The following is a 25,376-nucleotide window of genomic DNA, read 5'->3' on the forward strand; positions in this document are numbered from 1 at the left end:
CCCTGATCAATAAAACAGTGAGTTCCTGCTTTTGGATTATCCAGACTCTGAAGAAAATCTCTCCTTTTCTCCCAAAGGAACTTAGGTTGTCATTGGTCACTGCATTTATCTCATCTCGACTGGACTACTGTAATGCCCTTTACTTAAATGCCGATCAATATTCCTTAAATAAGCTCCAGGTTATCCAAAATACAGCTGGCCAACTGGTCCATAGCCTGCCTAAACACATCTCAGTTAGGAAGGGCTTGAGGACTCACCACTGACTGCCTGTGAAGAAGTGGGTGTCTTTCAAAGCCCTTTGACTGGATCATAAAGCTCTCCGTCTTCAAGGCTCTGGCTATCTCAGGTCTGCCTTCAACTGTTATGTGCCTAGCATACCTCTGAGATTGGCAGGACAGAGTAAGGTAATCGTTCCAAGGTGTACAGTAACATACACTCATGGTGCAGGCTGTCAGATTGTGGAATTCCTTCGCGGAATACATCTCGAGCCTGCATTCGTACTTGATTTTTCGTAGGCAGGTGAAAACATAGCTATTTAACAATAGTGTTGTTAGGACTTTTTGCCTTCCCTATTTTGGTCTCTCTCCATCCTTACAGGGACTTTCCAGTTTAGGATGGGATGCCTTTTGGTTTAACGTGCTTTTACAAATCCAAATTACAAATGTATGCACAATTGCATGCAGTCACAGCAGAGAATTTAACAGATCAAAGACATATGTTTGGTGTACTGCAGAGTGCACCCATACCTTTGAGAACTGTATTTAGAAGTATGTGAATGAGGAGGTGAAGTAGCAATACAGAAGTACTACTACATACCACACATACTCGTAAATGCCTGTCTGAAGCATATTTCATGAACCTTCTGTGCCTTTTGAAAATCTTTCCAGTGATAATACACCTGCTCTTTGTTTATCCAAATAATGTGTGTAATGTTAATGATTGAAGAAAACAGATTCTTGCATCCCACTTTGCAAGATGGTGGTTGAAACTCTTACCCTTAGCCAAGATCTGCTTTAATGATTGATGCCATAATTGAGAGTGATCATCTATATATTTCTACATCTGGTTCTGATTGCCATTTTCATGTTCAATAAAATAGAATGTTTCAGCACCTGAGTTAGTTTTCCAGTTTATTTAGGACAAAACAATAATTGTAAACCCCAACTCCAATTATCTTCTTCACTGTTGGCCATTGTACTGCCTAAAAGCTGAAATATGAATTCAAGGCATGAGCTTCTTGAAAGTTTGTCCGATGCAATCCCGACTAGCTGTATATAGGTAGTTTGCATTTGGTAAGACAGAAGTAGAAGTATGATTTGTCTACATATGAATTATTAGGGCTGTTACAGTACCCTTACATCTGATTGTGCCTGTGAAACTAGCCCAATAAATCTCAGTTCCTTCCACCTGCCAGTGATTTTCTGTGCCAGGCCCCATAGCCATTATTATGGTCCACGTGTATGGTGATTCTAACTGCAGATGAGTCTGCGGACATGCTCTCATTACAATTGCCTGCCGCAGCTCATTCTACCCAAAGCTTTACATAGGAGAGATTTTATTTCAGTGCATTGCAAGTGCGAAGAGTGACATACTGAATGCTATTGAAATCAGTATTCGAATATATCACAGCAGCAAGATATTCGGGTAAAGTTTCAAGATGCAGTGTACGGGTATCAAACTAACTTTCGCGTTACAAATAAAAAAAATCGTTGTTACAGACTTTAATAAAATATTGGACTGTTTTAAATCCACACGTATACAAATATTCAAACATTTCCTTTTTCAGGACCTTAAATAGTCAGTGCCACAATATAAAACAGATGTTTGTTTGCCTTAATGCACTCACAAAATAGTACCTGTTTTCTAAGGTAACTTAAGAACAAAACAGGGGTAAATGCCTGTTTCTACTCAAATAAGTTTTAAGAGCAAGCTTGTAATTTGGACCTAGGAGAGATCAGCATTTTTTAAGAACTATGAGGAAATATATAGGGATCGCTTCTACTTGGTCTCCCGACTTGATTTCAGTTTCGCTGTCAAAATGCTGAAGCTTATCAAGAGGGGAGGACGATCCTTTCCGTTCTCTGGGTTGCTCTCAGGAGCTCCCACCTCTATAGATTCGAGCTGAACAGTGTATTTACAAAAAACAACTAATTCAGCATATTTTGCGCATCCCTAGTCCTAACATTCTTACTGCCTCAGTTAGATTGTTATGAGCAGAAGAAGGTTCATAGGATGCTGAGGGAGATCTCATAAACCAGGAATCCCTTTGTCTTTGCTGGTAGTTATAGGCCATGACATCTAGTGGGCTCAAAGCATAAAGTGCGTAAGTCTAGTGATATATAGTGTGGGATAATGAAGTTGTTTGTGTGCAATGCTTAACCCCTTCGCTGCGGGTGTGTTCCCCCCGCTGAGAGGGGGGTGAGGGGCTGCGCGCAGCGCCACTGTGCTTGTGAGGAGCTCAGCTCGTCATGAGGCACAGTGCAGCTACAATCATGACGAGCAGAGCTCGTCACAACCGCACCCGTTTTTCGAACGCTCAGCACAGCGGGGTACTTATCCCCACGTGCAACGCTCCAACGGCCGTGACGAGCTCAGCTCGTCATGAGTGCAGCTGCACTGTGCCTCATGACGAGCTGAGCTCGTCATGAGCATAGAAGAGGTTAAGTAGCATGTCGGAAGATATGGCATTGTTTCCATTGGAGGACAATGTAGAAGGCAGCCTTTCCATTAGTGTTGATGCTGTTGCATGATAAACTACACGTGTTCAAATTCCTCTGCTCCATCAGGGGTGGCGCCTCTGCTAAGGCAGAGGAGCGTCACCCCACTGCTCTCAGAGCAGTGTCATAGGGAAAAATAAAATTATAATAACAAAGTTATTATCATTTTATTTTTCCTTTCTGTGGGACTGGATTAGGGCGGGGTAGGCGGGCTGGTGGCTCAGGGAGGAGAAGTGCATTGTGCACATTAAGTGCGCAGGACTGCTTGGCCAGCCGTCTCAGGCCGGCCTAACAGTCCTGCACACTTTGCATGTTCACTAATCAAGCTGCATTACAGCCTGGGTGGGAAACAGGCACAGGCTCCCTGTCCCAGTCTAAGCGCAGAACTGATGCACTCAGACCAATCAAAACGCTGCATTGCAGCATTGTGATTGGCTCTGGGGAGCCTGCGTGCTCCCGGACTCTTCAGCAAGGAGGGAGAAGAGACAGACGCGTTTGCAGCGCGACAAGGTACGTTTTTTTTGTTTTTTTTTAAATATTTTGTTCCCCACCCCCCTGTCCTCCTGCCTGCTTCCCCTCCCCGGTTCCCTGCCAGCCACCACTCTTCTCCACACAGGTGAAGAGTGGTGAAGGTTAGACAGAAGGAGGAACAGACACACCCATTAAAAGAAAGAAAAGCAACAACAGAGGACTGAAAATAAATTGCAGATTTCCAATAATAGAATCAGTACAGATCTTCAGTTCTAGTACATTATAGCTGTTGGTGCTTGCCGTTTTGTACTGGGCATGGGGTTGTAGCAGAGGAGCAAGGATATGAACTGGATGGCTTCATGTCCTTCAAGCACCTACTTGTTAATCAAGGGCGTGCTCTTGCATATACTAAGGGGCAGATTTATGTTGGGAATGCGCCACGTTTGCGTCACGCAACTGCGGCGTAAACGTGGCGCATCCTTACGACCCATTTACAACGTGACGCATCTAGGCAGATGCGTCACGTTGTAAAGCCCTGCGCCACTTGTGGGCGTTCCGGCGCAGGGTGGATGTTCGCAAAAGTGGCTGAGTGATTTCACTCAGTCACTTTCAGGCCAATTCTGCGTCAAAACCCTGCGCCTGCTTGAAGCAGGCGTAGGTCTTGACGCAGCATTGTAAAGATGGGGCACCCCCGAGCCTTGCTGGAGCTGCGTCGCGCTTGCAACACAACTCCAGCAATGCGCCACCTTTACGGCACAGATGCGTCACGCATCTGTGCCGTTTTTGCCCCATGGTGCGCCGCATTGTAAATGCGGCGCACCATGGGTGGCGGAGCAGCGGCGCAAAATAACTGGCGCATCCCTGGGGATGCGCCAGTTATCATAAATCTGCCCCCTAGTCCTTTGAGCACTACAGGATGATTCTATGCGGGATGCAATTTAATTTAGACTGATCATAAATTGTCTAATAACATGGCGGCTCCAGGAGAGTAAAGAGTGCACATATCTAGGCTGCCAGGGACAGCTGCAAGATTGTAAGCATGTCAGAACAATTCTGACTATGATAAAGGGGTGTATAACATACATACTGATTGCATGTCTCATTTTCTACATGTCTAGGTCGGTAAGACAGTTGAGGAAGATAAACAGTGAGAGGTAGCATAAACTTATGAGGATGTCGTTTATGCTGTTATGAGTAGCATTGTTTGAGGATGTGTAGATTTCAAAGAAGGAAAATAGCGTGTTGGTGGTAGTAATAATATTTATTCTGGATGTGTGGCCAGAGGAAAGCAAATAGAGAAGGTAAGACAACGTTTTTTTTCGAAACTCAAGATGAACTAGAATTAGAAGGAGATTTGTTGGTAGAAGGAGAAAGATTATTCTTACTTTTTGGTTAAGAAGAAAAATATGCAGATGAATTATGAGGAGTTGATGGCAAGGTCTGGAGTTAAAAGGAGAATCGGAGAACCTTTTTGTGCCCACGTTTGGGAGCCATACTTGATTGATGGGTTTGACAGTGCGTTAAAGTATTGCTAAGTCAGCTAAATCATGCGCGGCAGAATCAGAACCAGTGAAATTCCCCAGAGGGCTGTGTAGGAAAACTATGAGAGAAATCTGTTGGGATTAAAAAGTTCCCCTTCATTTCTCTGGAAAGCTTGCATTGATGCCATGTGATCCCGACATAGCTAGTCTCTGATTATTTGGTTTTTGGCTTCAGTGTAGTTCACACATGTAGTTCTGGGCCCACAATGATATGGAATGTGCCCAGGGTCTGGGATGTGTGGTCTATAGGGGCACCATGGGCACCGCCTTTACTGAGCATGACTACTATCAGATTACAGGGCTGTTGAGGACTAACAGTAGTTGAAGCAAGCAATTACATGTTCAGAATAGACCGTTTTACATGGTACCTGCACACGAAGAACTGTCTACTAGCTTCCAAGGTTTAAAATCATCTGCTGGCCTCTTGCAACTTGGTCCTTCACTCCATGCCTGGGGGACATGGATGTCATGTGCGCCAAACCGGTGTATGTGTGGTAGGATGAGCATGAAGCATGTGTGAAGTGCCTGACAATTGCAGTTCAGGAATCTATTTGGATTTCCAAGATCTTCCAGAGGTCTTTTGAAATTTTCCAGACTTTAGGGTGTGAATAGCAGCTGACCAAAAGCCTCTTTGAAGTGTAGAACCTGCCCTTGCACCCATCCTGCTCCATTCCTCCTCAGAGGTGGTACACCCAACAGATGTAAAGGTAGCTGAAATAGGAAGCCTCACAAGCCTTTTTTGCCTTTATTTTGAGTTCTCCTGACTTGGAGCTCACAGCCCCACCCCTCCTTTCTGCTGACATTAGAAGACATAGGCTGTGGCTTGGGCAGTCTGGAACTACCCAAAACTATTCCCAGAGCTTTAATTGTGGTGTATGCAATCGTTGTCCTCCATATTGGTGTATGTACGGGTCGGAATCTTAGACTTTGTGCCAGATATCTCATGGACTATTTTAAGGGGTCCTATGCCAGTGGAGAATGAGAAAGACAGCTGAGCACCAGATTTGAGGGTCACTGAGTGCCAACTCCCATTTGCCAGGTTTGGGAGCTGGAACCTGGAATTTCTTCAACCTACTTGGAGAAGCTTATTTTATCTAGTTTAGGGAAGGAGTCCTCAGTTTGCTCAACAAGGGCACTGGAGGTATAACTGCATGAAGGTAAGCCTGCCGAGAAAAGGAGGGCCTCGGGAGCAGTGCTTAAAGAATTTGAGCTTTACCAAGGCAGCCCAGGAAAGGATCTGAACCAGGAGACCATATGGGAAGGTCCTGTGGTCCTAGTCCACCTGCAATGTTCCCTGGAGCAAGTAACTCACTCACTGAATCAGTCCCTTTATGGGGGCTCTGATATCCGTCCTGCCAGTCTATGCATTTTCCCAGAATGTGGCTGGAGGTGGAAAATGTGACTGCAAAGGAAACAATCAACAAAGAGACACCTATGATGACATGGTGCAACAAAAAATGCTACATGGTTCCGTGGGTTCAACCCCAGCAAAGAAAATACATGTATAAATATGTATTCGTGAAGTGTGTAGCTCTATGCGGTGTTTAAAATGCTTTCTATTTTCAGTAAAAGCACCATATCCCTGAGCCAACTTTGGAACCCTCTGCCTAGTTACCCTGAGAGGTAAGTCCTAAAGAGATGAGCTTGGTGTTCTGTAATGGGTTTAGTAAAAAGAGATGCCCCAGGAAAACAGAGATACAAGACAGTTGTTATAATAAGTTCCCCTGATTTACCCTGGGATGCCTAAAGTTTTCTCACAGCACTCTGGGCTCATTTCCATTGTTATCGAGAAGCAAAGCATTTGCTGTAATCTAGTAAATTATTTTTCAAAGTGTTTGAATTGCATATTGGCAGTAAAGATATGTTTTAATGCATTGGGACACATAATTTATGGAGAATGACTACTACAGGAGTTGGTGTCTGTTAATGTCCCTCAGTTTATGAGGGAGAAGATTGGGAGATTTTAAGAAGATTGTTGTATGGCTGAAAAAGTACTATACCACCCCAAGTTCAATCAACAAGTCCAAAGGTTTAATTAATTGACTGAATGTAGTTTAACAGTTCACTTATGTGAATTTTCTGATATGAAAATACCCATAAAGTTTGTTTAAAACAAAGTGGAATGGGTAATTAGGAATCAATTCAATCGGTGATTGATTGTAGTAAGGTACACACTTGTGGATGGGTTTCCATTTACAGAGAGACTTTGTTTATGTAGTGAGTGGTGGGTGTAAAAAAGTGAGTTACTACTTGGGGTGGATAGCAAGGTAAAACACAGTTTGAATAACCTAAGCCTAGGTTTAACCACTTCATAGCTGTAGAACAGGGTAGACAGACTTAGCTTACAAAAATGTGTAATGTTTTGAACAGTAACAAAACAGTTAAAAAGTCAAACACACAATAACAATCCCAGAACTAATGTATAACTGGAGACGAAAAAAAAACAGTAGTCACTGTTCAAGGTAGAATGGTACCTTGGCACGATTTAAGGCTGACCATGATAGAGTGTGGGTTCAGGTTCACCCTGGTCAAAGATTTTACCTTTTGACATAGTCTCTGATTTTAGAAGCTGGAATTCTCTAAGAGGGCAATATTAAGACAGTATGTGGTGAATACTTATGGAAGCGAGAAAGTCACTTCACTAAGTCACTCTAAGATGTTGGCTTTGGCAGGATAAGCTAAGAGCAGCAGAAATTCTAATTTTGTGGTTGCCGAAGTCCTCTTTTGAGCAGATACTTTTTGCGCCTTCATTTGATTAAATGTTTTATCTTTGGGCTATTTTATGAGGTTAAAAATTTTCCTTCAGGCAAGCCTATATCAGTATCCACTCCACTTGAAATTGAACACTGTGCTACAATGTCTCTCTGAAACTCTGCAGGTCTTGCAAGACCATAAATATTTTAAGTCCCTATATTTCTGAGTTTATGGAGCTTCTTTTCTTGGATCAATTCTAAGGCTAACTAAAAGGAGCTCCCGAGCCAGCACTTAGCTCTATCGTAGTAGGGCTGAACTTGCGACTTTCACCCGGTCTTGCACTACTAGATAGCCGTAAGTGGCTCTTTGTGCTTCTTGACATTATTTTTTATTAAATCTTTAAAATTGCATATCTCCAGTTATACTAATTGGATTTATGTTGTTTTGGTCTTATTTTGTTTATTACATTCTACACTAGTCGTCTAAATGTGTGCTGTGTTTTTTATTTTATTACTAAATCAAGTTCTGTATTAATGCTTTACACGTTGCCCCTAAATTTAGCTTAACTGTGCCAAGCTACCAGAGGGTTGAGCACAGGTTAATATGGGGTTTGCTTGTGACTGAACCCTGCCAGGGATTTTGGTTGCTGCTTGAGTACTGTTTCATTTATCAACCAGTAACCTAATTTCTTACAATGGTGCAGGTGTGGAATGTGTGAGGAAATATATAATGATAAGTTGTAGGGGCAGTTAGAGAAAGTGTAACTGTTATACTGTTTGCTATATCGGTGATTCATGTTATATGGATGAACACCTCAATATTTCATCCTTCCAGTAGTCAGGCATGTGTTGGTTTAATAAGTGGTTCATGCTAACCTGCGGATCTTAGAAAGGAGTGGGCATATTTCCATGCTATTAACCACACCCTCCATCTGTTTCTTTTTTGTGTCAGTTAATACTTTTCCAAAAGTATTAAACAGCTAAAAAAATACAAATCTTTCTTCATTTAAACTCCCAAGAATTTATAAACATATTTTACAAGTCAAAACGCTACTCCTAAGAACCCAGCAGCAGACTCAAATAGATCAAAGGTTAATTATTATCCTCATTATGATTATTATTACTAATAACAAGAAGACTTGTAGAGTGCACATTTACCAAAGATTTCTTGGTGCTGGATCGAGTGGGAGACTAGTTAGAGTTTACCTAATACCATTAGCCTTGTAAAATAGCCATGCTTTCAACGTTCCATAAAAGTCCCTGAGGTTCTGTTCAAATCAAATGTTGTCTGGTAAAGCACTCCAAGTAGTTAGCACAATTTGTTTTTTAATTATTGACTGATCTTACAATTAATTTCTTAGCAACAAAAAACACTGAGGAGTTATTTTTCCCAAAGTTTTTAGTTTTTAATAAAAACTGAGCCTTTAGAAATGGCAGTCGAGGGTTGAGTGTGAGATTGCCATTGCTCTTAGCAGTGGGTGATGAAGTGGGTACTAGACCCAGATCAATAGGCCAGTAGATATTACTCCAAATATTGGCCTTATTTTAGAACAACGTTTTTAGACTTGGCAGCTTTGGCGTGGTTTCCACTGAATTTTTGGCTCAACCTCCTGCATATTTGATGCTGTGCTGAGTTCCGATTTTGCTGGGTTAGATGCTTTGGGCACTTTGCCACTGCTGATCCGTGTCAAAGTGCAAGTGCTCACTGTATAAATTACTATTGTGATTGGTTATCCATGACTGGCATATTTGATCTCCTGGTAAGCCCCTAGTAAAGTGTACTGAGTATGCCAGGGCCTGTAAAACAAATGATACTAGGGGGCCTGCAGCAGTGATTTGCCACTTGTATGAGTAACCCTGAAAAGCTATCTCAGACCTGCCAGTGCAAAGTCTGCATGCAGTTTTAATCTGCCATGTCGACCGGGATAGTGCACCCACTTGCTAGGGCCTAACCTTCCCTTTTCTTATATGTTTGACACCCCTCAGGTAGACCCAAGGTACCTCCATGGCCAAGGTGCAGTGTATCCGAAATGTAGGACATGTACTCGTTTGTGTGACATGTCCTGATAGTGAAATACTGCCAATTTCGTTTTTTCACTATTGAAAAGCTATCTGGAACATAGTTTAGCATGGGAGATCCTTTGTAACATCTTAGAAGTACTGCATTCCTTTCAGACAAAACAGAGGAATAAAGTTTAGGCACACTGAACTCAGAATTCAAGAGCACATTTTTAGTAAAGATGTTTTTCAAATTGTGTGTTTGATAATGCCACTTTTAGAATGTAGATATTTTCTTGTTTATCCATTCTGTGTGCCTCTGCCTGTTTGTAGATTGACTGTCTGGTTTTGGAGTGAGAGGGGCTGGGGATGCGCATTCACTGTAGACAGCCACTGAGGGGTTGAGGTGTGCCTGGCCCTTCCTGGATGACTCAGAGCTGAGCTGAATAGACCTTGGCTGCATTTAGAGTAGTGGGTGGAGTGTTCCTTGCACCTGAGTAGGGCCTGTCTCCCTTGCACAATGCTGTCTCCACTCCTGTGGTCATACTGCAACAGTGAGAACAAAACTGGTTTGGACTGGACTCAGAGGATTTTGCACAAAAAAGAACATAGTGCAAATGGGGTATAAGTAGTGGACTTTAACCCCCAGAACTTTACATCATTTTTGGACTCAAGAGGAACCTTTTCCAAGGAGAAGAGCTGGCAGCTATGAGGAGGAGTACAGCCCTTTGCTGTGTGCTGTGTGGGGCTGGCTTGCAGTCGGTGTTTTTGCCAAGGAAAGGACAAAGATTGGAACTTTACTGACAAACCTGCTTGAAAAAGAATCTACAAGGGCTTGTGAGTGCTGGCCTCCTGTTCTGAAGTCTCAGGAACACAGAGACCTGCCAGGAGGTGCCTGTTCTAATTTTGGGGCTCTGGAGGTTGTTCCTGATGTTGGGAGCAGAACGAAACCGTCAAGAAGCAAGAAAAACAATCTCTGACGCCATCAGTGCCACCACCATAATGCCGCAACCTGCACCAAGGCCAGGGACGCCACTCATGAAGTGTACGATGCACGACCCTGCCTGCACTGCAGCTCTGACCCCCTTCGAGGCCTGCCGTTATCGGTTCTCCCGACGCCAGCAATTGCAGCAACTCCATCACCACTAGCTCCAGCAACCAGATATTGTGAATTGTGACACCGATAACTGCTGAAGGTGACTCCATGAACTCACCGATTTCGCACCGCACTGCCAACGCAACCGACTTCCCATGTCCTGGATTCAACATTTCGTTTCCTCGAAGACATGATGCTTCGCCAGGGAACCGGCCTCGACCTGGGCACCAACGCCTTACCTCCACTATGCCCTGCATCATCATAGACTTCGTTTTCCAAGGTACTGATTGTTTGGGGGTTTGTGTGACTCCGTACCTATTTATTGCTATCACAATGTTGTACTAGCCCCAGATGGAGATATTTGTTTACTACAAGCATTATTTTTTAGATAAAAGGTTCTATTTTACTACATGTATGCTGTATTGTTGTTGTTTTGGTCTTGTTTTGGTCTTATTGAGTTTAGATAAAGATACTCGTGTTTTGAGTACAAATACTTTACACATTGCCTTTGGGATAAGCCTGTCCACTCCTGTCAAGTTACCAATGGGGTGATCAGGGGTTATCTAAAGTGTGTTTACCCCTAACCTTGACTAGAAGCATAAAAGCAAGGGTCCCTACTTGGACAAAGGTACCTCTGCCAATTGGAGACTCCCAGTTCTAACAAAGATTATCTTCATCTTTTCCATATTTACCTTTAACTGACTGCCAGCCATCCAGTTAGCAATAAATATCGAGGTGTTCTTGAATTTTACATATGATTCAGTAGGGTTATCCAAATGTAAGAGTAACAGGGAAATGTCTGTGTAGTTATTGCGGCAGTCAAAAGATGCCAATGCCCTACTCAAAGGTTTCATGTACAGAATCTATATTCAAGTTTAATCACCTTGGAGGTAAAGTTGCCTAGTTTTCCTGACTGTGTATGATTTTCCAATGACTTGATCCACTCAAAGGATTTGCCCTGCACCCTTGCCTCAGATATACAGTCAATGAAAAAACAATGATCGACCGTGTTGAAGGAAGTTGAGAGATCTAAAAGGACTTGGGCAGCATCCCTTTCATGATAGTCTTCATGGAGTCCTTCATATAAGACCGCTGTTACCACAGGCTCTGTACTATGCAAAGGTCTAGTACCTGCTTTTGCTGGATGAAGGAGGGCAGTTGTCAGTAAAGCCGCAATAGTTGTCAAGCCTGCTGATGTGGAGCTTACAGAGCCTTGTATCCTGGGGTTAATGGGTTCTGCCCTCTCCTTTAAACTCCCCGTCAGTCTCTCACAACATCCTGGGTCAGTCTGAAGACTACTGCATCCTGCGTATATAGCCTTCAGCTCACTGCCTCCCTAGCTGCGCCTTGAGGTTCTTATATAAATCTCCACCAATGTAAACTAACTACTCTCTCTTTATGAGGACCTGAATAGGCATCACATGGCCTATAGAAGCTATGTTAACCTGATGTACTGGAGTGCACTTAGAGTCATATCGGCTACTGGCAAGAATGTAATAAATCAGTTTTCCTTGCCCTCTTCTCAACACAAGCACACTTTAGCAGATCATCTGTGTGCACAACTTTGAGCAAGCCTTGCAACCTCATACATTTTTCAAACTCTTCCCATTCAGGCCACTTGTGAGGCCACTCATGCTGCCAATCAGACAGTAAGTAGTCTCTGGCTAGACAAGTGCCAAGTAGAAATAAGAAACCTTTTATATGGGATGGAAGTGGCGGTGGGCCAAGTAATTCCAAATGCTTACTACTTGAGGGCTCTCCATCTACCTTTTGTTGGTTATTGCTGTTGTCAGTGGATACAAGATAGCCATCTCTCACATAATATTGTACAGATCTCCAACCCGTTAGGGTAGGAAAAGATTCCTAAACAGCAAAAAAAGTAGGTCATCTGTCAGTTCCCTAGGGTGCCATGCCACGTAATAATCAGTCCTGGAGCAAGTCACATCCAGGGGCCCTGCAGAAAGGGCATAAGAAAGGCGAGTTGCCTACTAACCATTGATGCTGACTGATGTCGTTATCTCACAACATTAACTGACTCGAAATTCTGACATTCTGATTGGCTCCTGAATCTTCCAAGGACGTTAGAGATTTCCACTGATTTTGTCCACTTTGCAATGGTGTGGATCGCTTACAAGTTTCCGATCACAATACATTGTGAAATTTGAGCCAGATAATTGGCAAGGAAGGTTTTCTGCCTACTTAAAATGAATTTCATCCAGCAACAATATTGACAAATAGTAGAAAATAATATTAGCCAAGAGCAGTAGCTTCCCACAGAAAAAAAAGCCCTTCGCATCCACTGATTGCTACCGCGTTTCAGTTTTTTCGTTTAAACAAACATTCTATTGCTCTCTATAGTGGACTAAGAACCAACTAACTGGCCTACATTAATCATGAAAATCAACGCCCCAGGTTACAGAAACCTGGGCTCCCTGGTCTTTTTTAGATATTTCTTGAATTCCTGTAATTTGATTATTTGCCTAATCGTCTTTCTGCTTACGATTCTGCAAGCCATTATAAAATAGTACATCTTCGCAGTTAACATTTAAATGTTTCCATTGATAAGCTGTAGCTGATTTCTTTCAGAGCATGCCCTGTGAGGCTACATTTACTATCACAATCTAGAACTGTAGTGGCTCTTTCCTTGTTTCAAATGCATAGATTTTACAGGCCCTTCCAATACATAGCAATTATTGGCGAGTAAATCATGTTTACGGACCGTGTACATTTCAAAGTTTTGGCATTTAGGAAACATATTTTTGTAATACTGTAATTGTGCAGGTTTATTAGACTGGTGTTGCAAGAGGAAATATTCATAAGCTGCTGTCAAGGTGGAAAAGGAAAATTTGTTTCATCTGTAAAATACTAAAGCAATAGTTCAGTTATACATTTTTAATGCACAACACCCTCAGTGACCTCCTTTATTCTTCTGCTGTCAACATGGCAGTATAGAAAAAATTGAAATGAGCTGACAAGGGAAACAAGAAAGCACCGAGAGCAGTTCATCCACTCTCCAAGAATAAAAACTGCTTCATTTTACTCACTGGAAACAAGTGAAATATTTCGGTCATCATTATATTAATTGCTTTGTTGCCTGGCTTAGTGTAAAAAAACACAAATAACATAGGTTAGTTTTGTGCTAAGATATTTATACTAAATACATGAACAACGTGAGATACATTGTTTCGTGTAATAGACATTTTCTTTGTAGATGCACCATAAATGCTTGCACGACAAACACACTCAATTTTAGCATCTCCTTGTGTGACTTATGGTGTTGCTCAAAAATTCTAGAAGTGTTTTCCTGCACATATTGCAATTCTTCCTTTTCATTCTATCTCTAATCAGAAAGACAACTGCCTTGCACCAGTGTGTACAAAACACCTCCTCCCCCACTTAACGCGCGAGGACAGCTCCTTAAAGACTGAATCTAGGTTGCTATGGGGACAGGGTTCACGAGAGGTCAATAGATTAATGCATTAGTAAGTGCTTCTAGCCTACTAAACTATTTGATCAACTTGTTCGTCTTTTATTTCATTTTATGATTAAGCATTCGATCAATGCTTTACATCCGGAAGGCATGTATGTTGAATATACTTTGTGTGTAATATGAGGTAATAAGCTCAGTGTAGTGAGAGGCGGAAGTCCGCAGGCGGTCATTCTATATGAACACTGTAACCAAGGGCCACATGTACAAAACATTTTTTGAGGTCTCAAATGGCCAGATTCACAGAATCCGGCAGTTTGCGACCGCCAAAAAGGTTTTTCAAATGTACAAAAACAAAATTGTGATTTGGTAGCCTGTTACCGAATCGCAATTTGGGTTAGCGAAATACGGCCAGATTCATCATACTGAAATCGGCTCGCAAAGGGCCAGAGTCTGAGAATCTGGCCCTTTGCGAGCGCTATTTTTGCATTTGGGATTCATCATCCCAAATGCAAAAATCGCTATACTAGAAATCGCTATATTGCGAAGAATCGCATTTAAGGAATCTCAATTAGAGATTCTTTAAATGCTATTCATGAACATTTTTAAAATTGCGAATTCGCAATATGGGGCCGCTATTTACCGCGAAGTGTAACTTCGTGGTAAATAGCGAAAACTTAGAAAAATGAACTTTAGTGCATTTTTCTAAGTTGTATGTTACACACACACATGTCCTTTGGACATGTGTGTGCACAACATCAGTCTACATTTTCATTTCAGGGGTGCTTTGGACACCCCTGGCACCCTTGAAATCGCTTCCTTATTTGCGATTAGCAAATTGCTAATCGCAAATAAGGAAGAATGGGGAGTCATTCCTTATTTGCGATTAGCAATTTGCTAATCGCAAATAAGGATGCTGTAGAAATCGCAAATAATATCGCAATTTCTACATGAATCCCGTTTTGCGAGTCTTTAATAGCGATTCCTTAATAATCGCTATTAAGGACTCGCAAAAAGGGACATTGATGAATCTGGGGATAGTGTTTGGAAGGGCAGTTTAGGGCATCCCTTCCTAATATTGATTTGTAGTGGTATTTGTGGATCTTTTGCGACCAAACATTGGTTTTTTTTTTTAGAAACCTCGGATGAGGTGGTAACCATTCGGAAATGTGAGGGGTCTACATGGGACCCCTTCCCTTTTGTGAAACTTACATGTTACAATTTTTTTCTTTTTATCCCATCCCCTTTTCGTTAAAAGTTTATTGAAAAGCAATCACAAACATAGCAGGGTCCAATTCCTAAAGGGTTGCAAATTATGACCTACCTCATTAACATTCATGTGGTAGCTCTATTGCAACCGAAACTTGTAAATTTTTTGTACATTAGGAGTTGTGATTTCCTAATTACGGTTCACCCTAAGAAACTGTTCACTGTCCATTGCATGCGCGTGGCTCCATTTTCTTCAGGATGAATACCAAATCTGCACTAATGGAACAAAAATGCAGAAATCTCCTTCCTCGCAGACGGTGTATTGTCTTATTATGATGTACCTAGCAGAAAGAAAAGGGGTTCAAGGCCTATGGATCAAGGCTTCCAGTCCCAATAGCTTACATTATCCCTCGACTGTGCCCTTATATTAGCCTCTGCCTAACGTATGGCATGACACATCTGACAGATTGAAAAAGTGTAACAGCACAGTGGCAGCACAAAAACAAGATTATTTTCCTCCCAAGCGTCTTGATACCTGTATTCTGTTGCCATGTTACTATTATGAAAGGGTGAGAAAAGACTTTCCAACGCACATTTTTTCCATCTGTCATGGGCATTAGGCGGCGCTGCCCAGTGTCGTTCTTTCAGATGTGTTACAAAAGACATAAGGCAAGGACCTCTTGAAAGTGTTTCCATACTCTAGGGGTCATCACCTACCAGAGACGCCGCCATATGTGGTCCTCTTCCCTGCACCAACCGCAGGCCATGGTGTGCCATCCGCCTTCAGTCCCATTAGTCCCGAGACCGTATTGGTGGCCGTGACGCCATCTGCACCACCTGCGAGAAACAAGTAGCGTTAAAAAATACGAGGTGGGGTAAACTTGTTAACCGCAAACAATGGTTACATCTGGCCCTAATTAGTTTGTGTTCTGATTTTTAATGCCAAGAGAACGTGTTCAGTAATAATGCACTTCATAAATTAAATAAACAAAAATAAAAAAAATACGGGAGGGAATTAGATCTCGTGTGAATGTTCTGTTGCGTTTTTTAGAATTCACAAACTTTCCCAGAGGTATTCTGGGAATGCTATATGAATATTCACAAAGACTCCTTTTCCACTTGATTGGGATTTTCACTGCTCGGTGCTTAATTTGTAGACGACTAAGCGTCAGAGGCTGAAGTTTTTCTCAGAAGCCCGCTGACTGCCAAAAGTAGAGGGTTGTCGAATGCCAAGGATGTCTAGTCTCTGTCCATCTTGTAGGAGGATTTACCCCAGATCTTGATTGGGGTAAATCTCTGACCAGATTCATGGCGGAAAGGGGTCGGAAAGCAATTTGAGAAAGCCCACAAACATACGTTTGCGCATTCACAATACATAAAAGTGTGTTGCAATATTGAATGGCTTTTAGGAATTGCAAAGCGGACTTTGCGACCCGTTACACACCTCTAATAACATTAGACAATAAAGAGGAGTTACCAATCACTTTAGCCTTTGTTTATCATTAACAGTGCGCCTGCACTGAACTCTTGTTTCATAAAGGCATGCACAAGGAATTTTTAACCACTTTCAATGTTTGCAGATATAGGCAAGTGGTAAATTTGACAATATACATTCTGCTTCTGCAGGCTGGGGACATTAAGAGACACAATCCTATGGACTGCTGTTACTACGTTCCTTCTGGTCATAAATAAGCCCACTGCGCCATTAGCTGTTGTTTTGCCACTCACTCTCCTTGGCTGTTTGCTTCCGCTGAATCACCGCTGTTCTGAGAGGACAGATCGACTTTCTCTGTTTGCTGCCAGGTGCTGCCTCCCCGAGGACTCGCTGGTGTGAGCGAGAGCTGCTGTCGGCACGCTCTGTCTAGCGCTCCCAGCTGGAGTCCACAGGGTCAGAGGCAAGGAAAGAACTACCCGCTTAACCTGGGGGACTGCGAGGACCAGCAATCCCTACACTGACCAGCTGGTTCCTCTTCCCCCAGGCGACACGCCCACGGACACGCCCACCGGCGAAACGTATAATAACATCATCCACCCTACCGCGACGCGGGACGCGCGCGGGTCGGCGCACGGAGCGAAGCCCGGGAAAAGGGCGGGCCGTCTGTGGCCGTCCGTGGACGAACGAGGACGGGACGGGCCCCCCCCTTTGTGACCTCGGCTATCAGCATTCGTAATTCCGGTAGCTGCATGAGATTAAATTGTTCTCGTAAGTATACTGGGGAAGACTAAGAATCCCCCTAAAAACAGTAATACCTCCATTAATATCTGTGACGACTCTAGAGAAATACAATTTAAATATTAACGCCCATCGGGAAAATAAATGGGTTTTAAAAAACTGCGATCTCGCACTATACACATGAAAAGAATGGGCACTGAAAATGCAGTACGGAAATCCTCCGATAAAGCTATAAAACAAGGTCGCATAACTCACACGCCAGCAATCAGTACCTATTTCTCCGCACTTATGCCTAAAGAGAATCAAGAATTACATACACTAGATAAAGAAACAATTTTCAATGCATCTGACATCATTAGGGAAATTGAAAGTACTTCCATGATACCTAGTCCACAATCTAAAGCGGGACGCCCGGAACTGGACTCAAGTAACAAATTATCAAGTACCCCAAAAGATCTTCATTTCTCAGAACATGAAACGACCAATCTAAAAACTTTAACACCTATAAAAAGTAGAGGGAGCACAACGATACTTGACGATACAAATATCAATAAACAAAATTTAGCGATACGGAAGATAGAACCCGGAACAAACAATAGTATTCAGTCAAAAACTTCTTCTCCAATCGCTTTGCTTGATCATTCTATGGACCCTTTCAATCTTAAAAATAATAATAATACTGCTGACACAGTCCCACCTGTGTCTAAAGCCCTATTTTCGTTACAAGAGATATTGGAATCAGTTCTTTCATTTCTCGGAAACATTCTCGAAAATTCTGACCAAACTTTGGACGTCCAAATAGGGATATTAAAACATTTAGTAGAAGAAAAAAAGAAAAAAGATTCCTCTGTAGCAGACAAAATCAATACCAAAACCAATCTTGAGCAACATCTCATTTTAAAAGACTATAACAAAGCTCAGAAGAAAAGAATACGTGATTTTGGTACTCAAACTACAGATACCCAAATACAGGAAAAACAGAAATCCGATAACCTAAACGACTCAGTGACATACTCTTTGAAAAATTTATTTAAAGAAAAACATCAACAAAAAGCAAAACACTTTCCAATATTCACAAAAACCAACGCAATAAATAAACTTACAAATGAATATGCATCAGATACTCAGGAAACAACAATAAATACTAATAATATACTAAGCCAAGGAAACGTAGAAACAAGAATCATCAAGATTCAAGAAAATAATATAGTAGTAGGGAAAAGAAGGAGGAAAACACCAGAAAGAAGGATCCAAAAAAAGAAAAACCGCAAACTAAAATTCCAAAAAGCAGTTACTTTATATAAATCTGAAGAGGAACAACGCGACGATACAACAGAGTCCCAAAATGCTGAAAAGTTTGCAATCAGTAAAAATCTTGAAGATATGGTGCCTTATTTGGATCCTACAGTAAAAGAGTATGTCCCAATTAGACACTCTTTATAACCAGACCAAAGCAATAAAAATTCAAGGGAAGATAATAATAGGTACAAGCAAAAGGGGGAAGGGCCCTCTTCCAAAATTCTACAATTTGAGGAACTTTTTCCTACTGATTCAGCTCCACTTAACAGAGGAAGGATTATAAATTTATTACGTCATATAAGGTCTTTACACACAATGACCAGTAATGAAATCGATCTAGTGACCTTTCCCGAAAAAGATAATAATAAACTAGCAACGGTAACATTTTGGTCAACAGTTCTTCCAGGTATAATACTTAACGAGGAAGAGACACTCCATAAACATGGATTTGACGTAGTGGAAAAAGTGGAATCAAAGGTTAATAAAACCCCAAACGGGTACAACGCCCAAATACGAGCTATCTCCAACTCACATGTCAAAAAATACCAACGAAATAATGACATGATGGAAGACGGAGAAATCTTGTATCCAGGAACACACTCTATAGGGCATGAAAATCTAAAAATTCTGGTGGATAAAGGTCAAAGGGCAGTTCTGTATAATGTTGCTAAGGAACCCGAATATAATACCACCATAGAGTCTTGGGCTTGGGTCTCTGAGACTCTGAATAGCAACAAAAATTCAAAAACTAAACAACATTCTGTTTAGCACAGGATCAAAAATTATATCTTGGAACATCGCAGGCAGAACTAAGAATAAACTGTCCATGGTCACGAGAAATCTGCCGGATATTTTATTTCTACAAGAAACATGGGAAATTGTATCTTTCACTCTTAAAGGCTATTATGTATACGAAATTCCAGCAACACCCACCAGACGAGGACACGCTAAAGGTGGTCTGGCCATTTTATTGAGGGAAGATCATTTGTGGGCTCAGGAAATAGTAGATACGAAATTAGAAAACTTGCAGTGCATACAAATTTTTGTAAAAATACATAGTACTGCTTTACCACAGGCAATTCTCCTTTTTAACGTTTATGCTCCTCCAGGAAAAAAACATGATATTATATTTTTAGACATCATGGAAAAGATTATGCACATAACCGAAAATCATCCTCAATCATCTTTCTTAATCGTCGGCGATTTCAATAGTAAAATTTCCAATTCCGAAATTAACAGGTGGGCAAAACTATTCCTAGAAGAAGGTTTGGAAACTACAATTCCACAATTCCCTGAGGGTATACTAACTGACAAAAGAGGCAAATTGTTAATATCAGCGTTAACTAACCTAAATGGATTAATACTGAATGGCAATATTGAGGGGGACATCCCAGCAAATTACACCAGACGGGGCAATGGGACTTTATCCATTATAGATTATATCATAAGCAGTATGGATCTGATGGATACAGTTTCGTACTTGCTCATCCAGTTATGCCAAGAGAGCGATCATGCATTTATGAATTTAACAACAGATTGGATACCCAAATCCTCCCAAGCCAGTCATATTATCTATCATGAAAGTACGATAATGATAAAAAGCGAACAGAGACGCATCTTCTGGAATTCCTCGACTCTAGATAAAATCATGACAAACATTGATCATCCTAAGCTTCTAGCAAAAAGATTCTCTGAAAATCCTATAGAAAACTTCGAAATTATAATTAAGGATTTCAAAAACCTCATCTTAAAAATGATAACAATGGGTGCAAAAGGTAATATTAAGAAGAAAGAAGAAAAAAACAAACGTACGTCTAAGAACTCTGAAGTAAAGAAAAAGTTAAATAAACTTATACGCGCCCAATATATGAATTCTTCGCCAACTATGAAGAAGGAAATAAATAGACTGAAAAACCAACTGAGACGTGAGAATCAAAGGAAAAAAAAAGCTTCAGAAGATCGCAATTGGGTCGACATTCAGATAGCTGCAAGTAAATATAACCAACGCAAATATTGGTTTTTAATCGCAAAACTAACTGGATCAAAAAAGAAATTACAATCAATACCGGTCCCTCCGAACGACTGGGAATCTTATCTATCAGATCTCTACAAAGCAAATTTAATAAATCTATATGAAAGTAGCAAGGTCATGAATGAAGGAAAAGATAGGAGTACATTATCTAAAACCACTGCCATTTCGGTTGAACTTAACATACGTAAAGCGAGAACTACGGGAGCCTCTGGCCCGGACCAGATTCCGATCAAGGTGTTACAAGTCGCCCCGAAGGAATGGAGTAAGTTGTTATGCCCCCTTTTTAATTATATTTTTGAGACCGGTCAGGTACCAAAATCCTGGCAGGGGAGCATTATTATCCCTATCCACAAGAAGGGAAGCAGAACTCAAGCCGGGAATTATCGACAAATTGCACTTATGGACGCCGTGGGAAAAGTATTTGCAGCAGAGGTACTAGATCGCTTGAAAGAATGGGCCTTCTCGCTGGGTCTGATACCCATGTTCCAAGCAGGCTTCAGACCCAAACATTCAGTAACAGATAATATTGCAGTTATCCAGGCTATCTTTGACAAATATATCACCCGAAAAATCCAGGTCGTTTACGCTGCATTTATAGACTATTCTACGGCATTTGATCGGGTAGATAGACCAACATAATGGAGTAAATTAAGGAGGCTTGGAATTCACGAACAACTATTACAAGTTATAGTAAGCCTGCATACCAATACCTGGTGCCAAGTCCAAATGGGGGGAGAAAAAGGACTTACAAAGAGAATCCAAACAGATAACGGATTAAAACAAGGGTGTCTTTTAGCCCCGCTCCTATTCTCCCTCTACTTAAGCGACCTGCCGCACCACCTGCAACTAGGCTCCAGTTTACCTCCTAAAATAGCTATGCAAAGCATACATTCATTACTCTATGCTGATGATATAGTGTTGTTAGATCTCACTCCCTTCGGTCTACAAACATCATTGGATATTTTGTATAAATATTCCAAAGAAAATTATTTAGTACCGAACATAAAGAAAACAAAAGTGATAGCATTTTCGGGGAGAAAACAAAGCGCCAAATATATCTGGAAGATGGGAGGAGATCACATAGAAGAGGTTGATAATTATCCCTATCTTGGCAGGATCCTTTCAAAAAATTTAACAAATACAATACAGGTATCAAATTTACAAAGGAAAACTGACATTCATGTCTCGGCCCTTCAGAGACTTTATAGCGCAACAGGGAACAGACACTTTTCCTCATTGTTAAACACTTACAGAGTAAAAATACCACCTGTATTATCCTATGCGACGGAGTACATCCCCATAAAGCAATGGGTCTACATGGATCGCAAAGAAGGAAAAATCTTAAGAAGGATTATGAAAGTCTCTGACGCTGTACCTGTTCAAGCACTGAGATTAGAACTATCAATTACAAGCTCTTACGCTATAGCTATTGCCAATGTAATTAGGTGGGCCTACAATCTGTTACATGCGAAAGAGAATACTTTAAGGTCAGTGCTGCAAAAAGAGACTTTTGGGATTGATGTAAAAAAACAAATCTTCTCAGAGAACATGACTGTAGCATTTCGTATGGCAAATATTAATACAGAACTGCTGCTTACTTGGTCACCGGCACAACTAAAATTGTTTCTAAAATGTTTCACCCCAAAACTGAGTTACGAATTGGATTCCCTACATTGTAACAAACTAGCCACTTATAAACCGTTTGTAGACTTACTGGAATACAAGCAAAGCCAGTCTTACATTGGGTTTACCTTGACACACGGCGCAAGGAGAGCGATCACCATGATTCGATTGGGCATTTTACCGGTATTAGCATACACCTCAAGATGGCTTCCAGGAGGATCCCCATTATGTACATTGTGCGCAGGGGGTGATCAGACTTTAGAGCATGTATTACTCGTTTGTTCAAATCATAAAGTAACCCTAGCTCGTACAAGATACCTTGACCCTATACTTCGCTCCTGTAGAATCACAATGGGGAGAGAACTCTTAGCTCTGTGTAGTCAACCCCCGAATGAATTTGTTTGTTACAATCTGTATACATTTTTAAAATCTTTTTTATCTTTGTATTAACACAATTGTATTTTTTCTAAACATGTAAAATGTAAAAAAAATGTTGTGGTCCTCTGTCGAGTACCAATACAAATAAACCTTTTTGACTTTGACTTTGTGACTCCTGTCTTTTCAAGAAACAGGGGCTACAATGACGACACATTGTGATTTCCAATGCTGGGATCTAGGGCAGGTGTCCCAAATACCCCCCATCCCCAAATAGCCCTCCATCAGAGCATTCACTCAGGTCACGAGGAGTTAATTAATATTAACGAGGTGAGTGATGTGCAGCTTTTTGAAAACTGTCCTTGTGAGCTGCGAGTAGCTTTTTCATGCTTTCGGTCTCTGGTGTTATTTTTATCCAATTTAATGGTCCTCATTTTAACTGGAAATAGTCGATGTTGATACTTGTTCAGCATCTGCACTCATAGTTGTCTCGATTTCCATTGCCCTTATTTCTTTTAACACTACTTGAACATTCAAAACAAATCCAGTCATAAAAACATCAGCGTTCTAAGAATTTCACAGACATTACGCTTTTTATGGAAATAGGCGGATTATATAATTATCATTCAGCCCGTCATTGCGCTGGACATACATAATTGAACATGTGCAGAAAAAAATACATCTTTCCCCCCTACCTTCCTGGGCAGCCATTGCAATCGCCACAATGCTTGTCACATTCGGGGTGAGTTTGGCGAAGAAGGGGATTTTTACAGCTTGTCGAACCCAGCGGCAGATGTTTCTAACCAGCTCTGGATCCTAGGAAAATAGGTCACAAAAAGGCGTTAATTGAACTAATTTGTTAAACCTGCAGGTTCCAAGTAGAAAATCATTCATGCAATCTGCTGTACAGCGTGTCGATAATTGTGAGGCTGAGCCATTGCACTTGTTATTAGTAGACTCAGATAAAAAGGGAGAACTACGCGTATGACAGATGCTACATACCTATGACTGGTGAGTTGAGCGTCTGCTATTGAATAATGGAACATGGCATGCTTAAATTAAGGAATTCGCCCCATAATGTTGTAAGAGTTATCTCCCTTTTAAAAGGCTCAAAATTAATATAAATGTAACACTGGCAGTGTACACAAGTGGTCGAGTTACGTACGTTGCCAGGGGGTGACTCAGAAATGTGCATCCCTTTTGCCTTTCTGGAACAAAGTCCTATTACAGAGGAGGATGCAAGCTGCCACGTGGTCCCTTCTGTAATACACATCACGTAGGGGCAAATTAGTGTCTTTGCAATGTCAAGTGGGTGTTGCCTCACATGCACTGAGATATAGCCACAAATAAATGAAGGAATGGGCATGCCCACATTAAAGTCTCAGAGCCAAGGGCACAATGATCCAGGAAGGATACACTACATGTGCACCAACCAAAGGTTGACCCCAATTACTGACCCCCCCCATATATTCTGGGAGTTGGCAATGATGATCCTTCATAGATTCCAGACCTACCAGGGATGTCCTGTTTTCAGTGTTTATGTTTTGTAGATGTCAATGGTGTTTTCTCATTGGTTTCCAAACCTTTTGAAATCAGTGCTGATCAGTGTTTATCCAGTTGTCTAACTACCAAAAGAGGCAAAACTTTGTTTTTCCAGCGTTTACAAAACATGTTTTTTTTTAAATGATTGTTACAACGCACATATTTAATTTTAAAGAGAAGCAATGCAGTATATGTAGTGTCTTCCATTGGCAGTGTGTTCAATGGATGAATTCTATACTGTTTAAGCCTAGAAAGTCTTTGTATTGCACTCTCACGCACACTGACATCTCATTACCCTCTCTCACATCTTATTACCTCTGACACTCACTATGTCAGGACTCTGTCTGGTTTACAGGACTATTAATGGCCTAAAAAACAATGATGTACTCAAATGTTTTAATAAACACATTCCTGGACATAGCTGGGGGTAGTTCACCTACTCTTAACTCAGTATTCTGCCATTGTTGGGGTTGGTCAACACTGCACATCGAATATTACTTTCGGAAACCTTTACAATTTGAAACCAGAAAAGATACATTTGCAGCCCTGCACTCTATTTCCTCTGAATTGGGGACTTGACTACAGTCAACTCTGAATGCATCCAGTAAATAGCACTGTGGGGCACACATAGGCCCTCTATCCCTACTGAAATCTGGGCCCAGGCACAATTAACTGCTACCACAGACACTATGAGGCTCAAAGGGGGAGGGGGCTTAAAACTGCATATTGCAGTGCTGGTCGTGATCTCCTCCCATATGGAGGATGAGGCACACTATTGCAACTCTATCTCCCCTTCACTAATGCCAGTATCACTGGCAGATCACAAAAGTCGCTAATGTTGTAATTTAACACAGTGCTTACTGTAAATTCAAACAGCTGGTGACAATTTAACAGAACGTAGAAATGGAGTTTATTTTGGTCATACTTCTGAATTATATGTAACTTTATAAATAGCTTAGATGCATTTGCTAGTGAAAAAAAGGGATTGGGGAACAAGCGGCAGAGGATAGGCTAATTAATAGAGAATATATTTTGGAATGTTGATGTGAATGGATTACTTAATGTATTTCAGTGACTAATCTAATGGTCATTTGTTCACGATCCAAAGGCCTTCCATGCCAGCAAGTTGATCTCAGCACAGGTGTTTAATGCAGGGCCGGTTCTAGGATTTGCGAGGCCC

At 41.3% G+C, this 25,376-nt stretch overlaps 1 protein-coding gene across 2 annotated transcripts in view; it reads right to left on the reverse strand.

Annotated features, from left to right (window-relative positions):
- Nucleotides 1–25,376, reverse strand: part of DPYD (dihydropyrimidine dehydrogenase) — a 3,662,673-nt gene that overhangs the window by 701,283 nt on the left and 2,936,014 nt on the right. For both annotated transcript variants that reach the window (XR_013594885.1, XM_078644210.1), the window contains exons 17-18: nucleotides 23,350–23,470; nucleotides 15,870–15,989 (exon numbers count right to left, since the gene is read on the reverse strand). Coding sequence is in view for 1 of the 2 variants with exons in the window: in XM_078644210.1 (XP_078500336.1) it covers nucleotides 15,870–15,989; nucleotides 23,350–23,470 (241 nt within the window). In the remaining variant the exon portion in view is untranslated. The remainder of the gene's footprint in view (nucleotides 1–15,869; nucleotides 15,990–23,349; nucleotides 23,471–25,376) is intronic.

Source organism: Lissotriton helveticus, chromosome 1_1 (assembly GCF_964261635.1).
Source record: "Lissotriton helveticus chromosome 1_1, aLisHel1.1, whole genome shotgun sequence".
NCBI classification, from domain to species: domain Eukaryota; kingdom Metazoa; phylum Chordata; class Amphibia; order Caudata; family Salamandridae; genus Lissotriton; species Lissotriton helveticus.